Source organism: Emys orbicularis, chromosome 4 (genome assembly GCF_028017835.1).
Source record: "Emys orbicularis isolate rEmyOrb1 chromosome 4, rEmyOrb1.hap1, whole genome shotgun sequence".
NCBI lineage: Eukaryota > Metazoa > Chordata > Testudines > Emydidae > Emys > Emys orbicularis.
The window spans coordinates 80,783,222-80,793,990 of record NC_088686.1 but is presented as its reverse complement, the minus strand read 5'-3'; the positions used below and the strand labels follow the sequence as shown (position 1 = coordinate 80,793,990).

At 39.7% G+C, this 10,769-nt stretch overlaps 1 protein-coding gene across 1 annotated transcript; it reads right to left on the bottom strand.

Moving 5' to 3' along the window:
• Positions 1-4,662: 4,662 nt before the first annotated feature.
• On the bottom strand, positions 4,663-6,576 carry LRRC4C (leucine rich repeat containing 4C). Its single transcript, XM_065404156.1, has one exon. The coding sequence runs from the start codon at positions 6,574-6,576 to the stop codon at positions 4,663-4,665; it is 1,914 nt and encodes a 637-aa protein (XP_065260228.1).
• Between the last annotated feature and the right edge of the window lie 4,193 nt (positions 6,577-10,769).

Sequence of the window (10,769 nt, the reverse complement as noted above, 5' to 3'; positions counted from 1 at the left end):
GGTGTAGCGGAGTTAACCAGAGACTGGAAAGAAGGAAATCTCCCCCTATTTCCAGTTGCTATGCACTGGATGCTGCATTACTTTAGTCCTTACTAACTACTGCATCTGTCCTCTGAGGCAGGGAGCAGCCAGTGAAACTGCACCCCTACAACAATACTCTTCCCATCCGGATCCTTGCTGTGTGGAACCACCACAAAGACAGGCTTCATGGTGCACAGGCACTGCAGGCCCTCTGGGTAGGCTCCCCAGTATCTTCCCAAAGCTATGCATGCCCATAATCCCTTCACCAGTTCCGCACTATCTGAATAGCAGCGGAAGTGGAGGCTTTTGCTAGTTAATGCCAATACAGAGACTATAATCAGTGGAACTCAGTACTCATTAAAACATTCATCTCCTGGTTATTACTAGAACAACTGTAAATGGAGCTGCTAGAGCTGTGTGCCACTGGATTAAGTGCATCTTTGGTCATACATGCATATTTATACCGAGGGGGAACAGAGACATTTGAGACAACTGGTAATATATGTGGTTCTTACTATATCACGTAGACTAGGCTAAAACTTGGTTTTATTTATTTATTTGCAGTGAAACTGTACAGGTTCTGCCCCTTCAGCTTCTAATGTTTCCTGGACCTTTATCTTTTGGATCTCAAAAAGAAAAGCAAGCCTTAAGTAATTTAAAAAAATGCTATCCTTAAGACATGAATATATGGGAATATGCACTTGAGGGAAGGGGAAAGCAGCTTTATGGAATTCTTCATCCTTCTTGTCCAAAGAACTGTGGTAAATAATACTCTTATCTCACACCAGTGAAGCCTTCAACAGAAGTTATGCATAATACTCACACCACATCAAATCTAGACTGTCAGATTCCAAATACAATGTCCATTTAGTTTTCCCCTTTTTCTTATACTGCAACTGACCCACAGTGTCATCTATGTAAAATGGAATCTGGAAACCCTTCCACATTATTCTTTAATGCACAGACTATTTTCCGTAGAAAGAGAAATCCAGGAACATAACAATTTTTGTACATTTAGCGTGTTTCAGAGTAACATAACATGCTCGTGTTATGCAACCTATTTGTTTTTTCTCACTCTCCTGCATACTTCAAGCCCTATAATCGTACCCTTTTTGTGCACTTGAAGACTATTCCTGAGGAAGAAAGCCTCTGCAATTTGTATTTATAGAAGAAAGCAGCTAACTCTGTACAACTTGATCAGGTGAATTGAAGATTATTTCATCTTTTACCACGTGTACATTAAAAAAAATGACACTTCATAATCAAGATTACATTTGTTGCTCCTGTGCAGGAAATAATATTTCATAGCTCATCTAGAGTTTCACCAATAAGAGCAAATTCATCATAGCAACCTGGTAGCTGTCCTCTGCCATACAGGACATATAGGCTTCGTTCCCCGCTTCTAACTCTGAAGTGGCAGAGCTGCAGCAGCTAGTGACTTCTCTCACATTATTCCATATCCCCTCTAGCAGTTAAAGATATGGGGTTGACTAGCTCTGGGGAGGACTCTGTGCAGTTATTCTGGGTTGGAAAGGCAATGACAGTGCCACAGCTGGGTAGCAGAGAAGTAGGGAAAAACAAGAGGAATCCTCAGGGGTCTAACAAGAATGCAGAGCCCCCCATGGGTGTGAGCATTGGTGTGGTTTCAAATGGATCAGTAGAGCTAGCTGATTTATTTTTTTCACAAAAAATAACTTTGATGAACAATCAGAACCAAAAAATGTTCAGAAAAAAAAATATGATCAAAAATTGTTTTTGAAAACTTCCTCTCCGCACCCTCCCACCTGCAATTTCGGTTACAGTTATTTTTAAAAAAAACAAAAAATTCTCTCAGGACATTTTGACAACAAACAAACAAACAAAAACAATCCCTCCCCCCCAAATATCCTGTGAAAAATAATTGCCTTTTTTTTGGTCAGCTTCTATAAACCATGGTTAGAGAGACTCTCCTACCATGTAACTAAGAACACCTTATTTATTCAAATCAAGAGTATTTAAAATACTGATTTACTGTTCCTTGTTGATGTTGTTTATTTTTTTGCATTTCATTTGACAAGTAAAATTAGACCAGTTAGTTTCAATTCCTGCTTCCTATGCATGATCAAAATGTTGCACCTTAATCTAGGTGACAGTGTCTGTTAATCTCGGGGGGAGGGGGGGGGGGCGGATTTTCCATAGAGTCAAGTGTACTCTGTTAGTCTCCTTTCCACTTGTGGGACATCTCCCAACAGTATGCAAACATCAGAAGTTGAAATTGCAGGGCTCTTTTAAATTAATGCACATCATAGCCAGATGTTTTGTAATATCTTTTCTATACAAGTGAGCTTCAGAGATAACCCATAGCTACTTTAAACTCAAATAAACTCTGTGTGGGGGAGCCATCTAAGCCTTTCCAACCCCTTTCTTCATTAATATTCATAAGCCACCATCCTCTCCTCTTCTCCTCCCCCAAGATAATGCCAATAGGGGTCTTTTCCTTAACCTTATAATTAGCAGCTAAGAATATCCACTGGGGGGGGGAGGGGAGGGAATATTTTACAATTTTCTATGCATTTTTATTTATTTATTTAAAATCTTTGATTATGAATAGGGTCAAGCTGTAGCTCAATTAACATTTTATGCTTTAAAAAAAAATAGTGCTCAGCAGCATTTTAATCAAAAAAGTGGACACAATTTTTGTAATGGAAAGCTCCTCAACAGTCTGCTGCTTCCAGATGGCCAAAGTACAAGAGACAAAAATGTAACACACCTCCGATGCTACTGGATGGAGCAGACACCTTAGGCAAAATGCACCTCCAGCTCTACACAGGTTCTTATACCACTCTCATCACCATAATATCTGAACACCTTACCTTGAACAAAATGCATCTGCAATGTTTCTGGATAGACTATGCCACAATGTTCATATGGAATTCAACAGGAACGCTACTAAAATGGAGCAGTGCATTTCAAATGGAGGACTAGCAAGCAAAGTCATCATAAGACAATCTTCTCCCCAGTATTTCAGTATGTCTAATCCAGATCTTTCTTCATCCCCTATTAAAATTACCTTAGAGTATATATTATTTTTCATGTAATACATTGAAGGATAATGTCTCCAAATATTTTTCTGAGATTATTATAGGATTTCGGGTTTCCCTCTGCACTATACTTATGCTTCCTGCACATTGTGATTCAGTGTCACCTCTCTCCAGTTTCCTCTTTAGATTAGACTTTCTGCTGTAATATTCACTTGCAACTTTGAGGATTACACATGCTACTTTAGAGCATTTATCCTTTCAGTCAGGGCATCACATACATGTAAAGGGGACTAAAAGAAGGTGCAGGTTACAGCAGCTTGGACTCATCTGTGAATTTGGCCAAAACGGTGTGTTAGACTGATTTTTCTTCCGGGTTAATCCACTTCTTTCAAAGCACCTTGATTTCATTTTGCAACCATCAGGGATATGGACTCAGAGATGTATCTTGGGTATCTAAACAGATTTCATATTTACAGCTAGGAGAACTTCCAAAGCAATCAAAATGTCTGGCTTTGAAGATTAAAAGCAATATTATTAATTTTGACAACCACCCAATATACAAGTAACATTTCTTTAAAATAAGAACAAAACTTCCACCATTGTCTAGTCAGCCCTTTTGTACCTGAACTCTGTGTAGACATCTTTCGCGGAATACTTCTTTGAATACAATGGAGATAATTGAAAGTTCCCTTACACTGAGTCATTATAATTTTGCATTAAAAGTCAGGTATTTTTATTATCTAGTACGCTGTTATATATACTAAAATAAAAACAATGCTATTCTTCAGTAATGATCTAAATGCAGCAGTAATACTCTTAAGCTGTTGTGTTTTAGACCATCACAGCAGAATACTGTAAAATTTCTAACAAACTTTTAACTTTTTAAAGCCACACTGAAAATAAGCTGTATCCGAGTACAGAAAAAAACAACAATATTTTATTTATAATCTTATTTTAGTGTTTGAACTACAAATTCTGGTTCTAGAATTGTTTAAAAGATCGTGGTTTTTGTAGATGTTCACAAGTAAATTAATTTCTTAATTTTTGTTTCTTCTTCCACAGAATGGTCCTCTTGGTAAATACAGAACAGGTCATTACATGAAAAATAAAAAAAAAAGACTTTGCTTTTTTGTTGTTGTTGTTGCTTGTTCCTTGTTTCTCACTTACAAATCTACTGCTAATGCTCCATTCCCTGTAGAACCATTTCAAGAAGGGTATGAGAAAAGAAAAAATAAAACAGAAAAAAGAGACAAAATCGACTGAATCTCACCACTAGAGTTCACCATAAAAATTCCCAAAGTATGACAGAATTCTTACAAAATTTCCTATACCAGTTCTTTTAGGGAATCAAGATCTCCTATGAAAAATATGGCAAATGGGGTTGGGGCAGGTAGGGGAGGGAGAAAGGAGGAAGAGGGGTAAATAAGTGCAGCAAAAAGAGGTTTTGAGGAATACACATAATTTTGTCTGCTTTAGATCACAATAGAATTTTTAATAAATAAATTTCTTTTTTTTGTAAAGACACTTTTTTTGAAACAGTAGATTTAGCCCAGTCATTTGTGTCATTTGTTTTATAAACCGTCTTTTTTGTATTTCCCCTCCCCCCAATTTTGTAAATATTTTAGATCTGAGTCTCTTGTACATTGTCTTTTGAGTTCATTCGGATCAATAACGGTTCATGCACTGAACTGTGTATTGAATTTATTGTGTTAACTGTTGTTGTGTGGTTGAAAGGAGACTTATAAGAGTTATAATGATTTAGGTGCTCATGCTCTATCGCCGGCATGGGCAAGTGACTCTCTATGGGTGTATCACCTGTAAGCTCATCATCCACGTTAATGATCTCTACAGTCCGTGTTGGAGCATGGTGGTTCTGCCGGTGATGCTGTTTCCTCATTTTGTAGAATATTACCAGCATCACAGCGGCCATGAGAGTGATAGCCACAAAACAACCAATTATGATTTTGGTAGTCTTCATAACCTCATCTATTCCTGGGATCCCATTGCTTGCATCTGTCACTGGGATGGTAAACGTTTTCTCTGTCGACCTTGTGCTCTGTGGAGTAAGAGAAGTTGTCACATTGGTGGTCTCCCAGTCAATAACTGGTGTGGGCCCAATCTGCTCTGTGGTCCGTGCCTCATCCTGAGAAGGTTCCATAGTCTCTACCGTGACAGTTGAAAAGTATGTGTAACCATTGTCCAGTGCAGTGACGTTCAGTGTGGCAGAAGCTGTAGTATTCCCAACAGAGTTACTCACCATGCAGGTATACAAGCCCGTGTCTTGCACGGTCACCTTTGTAAAATTTAATGTGCCATCACTGAGCACAGCAATCCGAACTCTGTATGCCCCATGCGTCATAACCGATCCATTTGGAGTAATCCAAGATACAGAGGTCAGGGAGGTCGATGCTCGGCATTTCAGTTCTGCAGCCATGCCTTCTGTGACGTTGAGGTCTGCTGGTGGCTCCACTATCACCGGAGCATAACACGTGAAATAATTCAGGTCCAGCTCACCGATGTACCTTCCTTTCAAATTGGGAGGTGTGTTGCAGCGAGCACAGCATGCAGTATTGGAGGGTGCTTTGTCCTTAATCCACCAGCTGAGCCAAAGAATGTCACAGTTGCAATTCCAAGGATTGTGGTGCAGGTGGATCCTTTCTAGGCGGAGTGGTGTGAAGAGATCGTGAGGCAGTAGTGTTAGGTTGTTGTGTGCCAGGTTGATTTCCACCAGTGACTGAAGGTTATCAAAGGCATTCCTTTCAATCACTTGAATCTGGGACTGTATCATCCACAATTTTTGAAGATGCATTAACCCTTGGAAGGACCCCGGCCTGATGGCTGTCAGATGGTTCCCAGAAAGATCTAACTCATCCAGTTTTATGAGTGGTGTGAGGTTAGGGATCTCTCGAAGGTTGCACATAGCAAGGTTCAAATACCTCAAATTGGATAGACCTTCAAAGGCACCTTCTGAGATGTATGAAAGCCTTTTTAGTTCCCCCAAATCCAACCTACGTAGGGAAGGGATTCTGTTAAAAGCATAAGAAGGGATGCTCTCAATAGGATTGTTTCTCAACCAAAGCTCCTTCAGTTTTGACAGGTATACAAAAGCCCCATTAGGGATGGTGGTAAGACGATTGTCAAAAAGTTCCAGAGTGTTGAGATTGGCCAGACCATTGAAGGCCCCTATTTCAATGGTTCTAATGTGATTTCTACTCAGCTGCAAGATTTCCAGGTGTCTCAAATGTTTGAAGCTATTCACCTTAATTATTTGGATCTGGTTCTCATGGAGATTCAATAACCGTGTGTTGGTGGAGATGCCGTCTGGAACCTCTCTCAGATTCTTCCGCACACAAATCACTTTGCTGAACTGGTTGCTGCAGGAGCAGACAGAAGGGCAAGTTTGAGCCCTGACTAGACCAGCCACCACAAGAAGTTGAAGAGCCAGTAGCACCACAAGCAGGGGGTCAAATAGGGCCCTGTTAAACCTAGGACCTATCATTATCTGCTGTGGATGTAAGGTCATCTTGTTCAACATTCATAATTTATTTGGTGTTGGTCCTTCTGGAGTTTGAATCGTCTAAAAGAAAGAAAGGAAAAATAGCATTAAATTAACTCTAAATATTAAAAGTTACAGTATTATAGATCAATTTTTCTCCACACTTTTCAGTCAACCTCTACCTATTCTATTAGGCAGATTTTAATGTTTACAACTCTGCAGGCTCCAATTTGCAATGGAGCTTGGGCCATTCCAGAAACTAGATTCTCAGTCCATACTTCATTTTAGTTTATAATGTGCATAACTGGATGACAGATAGCCAGTACCAGCACAACAGTGCTTAGCAGAGAGACTTAAGATACAGAAGGGAAGCCCAGAGTTCCAGTGACAAGAACCTGAAAAGCCTGTACAGGTAATAATGGTTAGGATAGGAACCCCCAAATTATGCATCGTTTTAAACTTGCTGGCACATTCTAAATAAAAGAACTGTTAAAAAGATACACTGGCAGGTACAAGCGAAAGTCCCAACTCCCTGTTTTACAATCAGAACTGCATATGTGAACCCTTACACCACTGCAAATGTGACAACAAGACTGGGGTCTTATTGCAAGTGAAGTTTTTACTACTGGATGTAGAAGGTCACAAAAATGCTAGTAAAACATTTTGCTTATTTCAGGGGAGTGGATTAAAAAAAAAAAAACTGTATGAGAACTGCTGAGCATCAGCTCTCCCCCACCATTAAACAGACTCATTCAATTTCATGATATTTCCTCCTCTATTCTCTGGTTTAGCAGCAGCAGCAACAGCAGAGAAACACTCATTAGTAAATGTGTGCTGAACACAGAAATAAAGAATAGCTGTTTAAATTTTAAAAAAATATATCCTGGTAGCTGCAGGGTTGGTAATTTCACAGTTACCTCAAAAAATTTTCCTTCAGCTCTTGGGGGGTGGGGGGTGGGGGGAGAGAGAGACCTTTACACTCTGCAAATGATCATTACCATTCAAAGTTTTTCAGTGCTGATTCATTTGTGGTAGTTCCTAAAGCCCCCAGCCCTGGGTTCATTTTCAATCTGCTGCTATCTACAAGGTCCCTTCACTGTAGAGATTAATGAAATTTCCTATAAATCAGCCACAAGTGAAGTCTTACAAATTACAGCAAGCTCAAAGCACATTTATAACCCTGAGCACCCTGATGCATAATACCTGTATTCAGCAGAACAAAAAACTATCAGCTAAAGGTTTTTCACTTTAAACCTCAAATTGTTTCATTTTGTGGTAAAAAGCCATCTTAGTTAAAAAAATATATGTTGTACATCAGAGCAGTCCATTTAAAGAAAGACAATTTTTATAATCATATGTTCTGACAATATATATTTATGAATTTAATTATGCATGCTTGGTAGTAATGTGCAACAATATCTCAGAATTACCAAGGGCTTTCTTTTGCACTCTTAAAACTTGACTATCATAGTCCAACATCTAAAACACAGGACTGGGAATCAGGAGATCTGGGCTGTATCTATCTGCTTTATCTAGTCTATTTTTGCTATTTATACACACCAATCACTGTAGTATCTGTTGATTAAACTGACACCAACTGTTTTGCAACCTTGCATAAGTCACTTGTCTCTCTTTCTCCATGTTCCATTCGCTCTCCATGTCTTAATTTCTTCAACTTTAAAACAAAGGTCTATATTAACAACCTCAGAGAGAAGTGATAAGTTTTAATTAATCAGGACTGGATTCTGATTTTTCCTACATTGTTGTAAAAACAGGAGTGACTCTGCTGAAATCAATAGATTACACTAGTGTTAAACTGGTATGACACCAGAATCAGACCATTATTGTTTATAAGATGAATTGATATTGTTGGATAGATTTTGCTATTGAATTGCATGCTATGATTATATTTTTTGAAACACTGGGCAAGATTTTATTAAATTGTTGATGTTTGTGTTTTTAGTATTGTGGATTTTTTTTATTGTCTTATCCCAAAACTTCTTGGCTTCAGTAATGAATCACATCAGCAATCAATGAAACAAAGAAACACAGAACCAATTGCTTTGGTGCAATTCCATGGACTTCAATTGTAGCTGAGAAGAGAACTTGGCCCACTATATTTAACATCAGAGCTCTCAAGGGTCATTGTGCATCTGGCATGACATGCAGTCAGGAGCTCCCTCATGCATCCACAAAAGCTGTAGGGATAGTCTGCGGTTACTCCTCATCCCGTCACCATCAAGGGCCTACTTTGAAGCGGCTGGTCTGCAGGCTGCCAAGTGCCCTTTTTGTCACTGTTTTTGCTACTCAGCTCTCTCCTCAGTCTTGGGCAGCTTGCAAAAGCAGGGAGGCAGTGACAGTAATACAAGAGGGAGCAGCAAGAACAAGACAAGGCTGGGAGAGAATACTGGCACTGCCAACATCCATCCCCACTTTCATACACTCTTCCACTAATTCCCAAACACCCAACTTCCATAGGGATCTTAAATCATGCACCCAGCTGCCCTAGACAAGACCTTCAAGCTACAAAAGGCATTTCCCACGAATTCCACTACCAAATCCTCCCCTAGTCAGTTGCGCCAAGAACACTTTTCCCTCCCTCACCAAAAACCCTCTCCATGTACTCCTTTTCACCCATGCGAGAGGCAAGACCTCCTCCAGCTGCCTCTTCTATCGTCCTATAAACAGGGTCTGTGTGCATGCTTAGGGGCTCTCCCATCATCTGTTTCAGGTGACTATGGAAGGATAGCCACTGCTCAGGAACTAAGGAATTGGTGACTGATTCATAAGAAGCCTCACATGTAGAGCTGCCAAGAACTGCTCAAATTTTCATTGAATGCAAACCTGCTCAAGACAGTGCCCGGGCTTGCAGCCATCTTTACCTTTCTCCCTTGGGTCCTGTGCCAAACATATATCATCCACACCCAAGCACCAGGACCACGCTCTCTGAAAGCACCTTCAGCAATTGCTCTGCACCCTTCAAATGCGTGCACAATTGCATCACAACCTATATAGTTTGGCCAACTACTTGGGTACTTTAAATATAATTTTTCAAAGCCAGATACTTTTTGCAAACTGTCCATAATGAGAAGATAAAGAGGAGGAAAGATGTGCAGTTGTTTTAACACATATCAGGGATATTTGTTCATTTTGTCTCTCTCTCTCTCTCTCTCTGTGAATATCTCTAGATCCTATTCTGGTTTTTTTTAGCATGCAAGCGTTAAAGATCTATATAACAAGCATTTTATTTCAGGTGCGAAGGGATCTTAGCTATTGTAGCTACTGTTTGATTTTATTTTTGGACTTGTTTATATAACTCAATATTTTTTCTCTTTCAAGTACATGAGGTGAAATTCATTTCATCAGCATAAGGCTATTAATCAGGCATTGTGCTGCTGAAGTACAGGGGTGGGAGGGTTGGGAAGGTCAAATCAAGTCTCCCCAAACTGGGGTCTGATGCCACAGAACAGCCCCTGTGGCCACTAAGGGGGAGGAGGGAATAGCAGTAGTCATGCCAACACACTTGTGTGTTGTGTAACAGCCACGGTTATCTGCAATCTCCTCTGGTCTGTCCTCATCCCTGGCCTGCTGCCTTTGCACCAGGCTATGTGCTAGCACAAAGATTACCCCTGCAGTGCACATGGGTTACAAATGGTCCTCCCTGTTTTGCTGGTGGCTCCTTCACCTCAGGACTTAAGCAGTGTGGAAGTTTTCCTGCAGGTCAGGCTCAATTTCACCTTAATAAGATACTGAAAAATATATGGCACTATAAAAAATGTGGAAAATTCATTTAAAGCATTACAAAATATTGTGGTGATATTTTTAACAGGGTTCACATAAAGACTCAACTGCAAATTTGTATTTTAGCAATTTGCTATTCAGTATCTCCCTCAGTTGTGCTAGAGACATATAAAGGTTTGGCTTTATAAATCCAGACAGGAACAGCATTCATGGACAGTCAACCAGTTTCTCCAGTTCTCCTTGATCCCCCTTTAAACTCTCAGTTTTCTTTGTCTCTTTCCTAGTAACAAAGGTACAAACTCTATGGTCAATTCAATAACACTGCTGCCCTCTGCTGTATATATTTAAAACTCTATTAAAATGCTGAGAATTTTCTTGTTACACAGTTAACCCCCACAGCAGCTAGGAAATTGTTGAATTAAGTTTGCATGAATAACTTCAATGCTGTCCCTTGAGTATATGACTTGTGATACTGCTCTAATTATAGGATC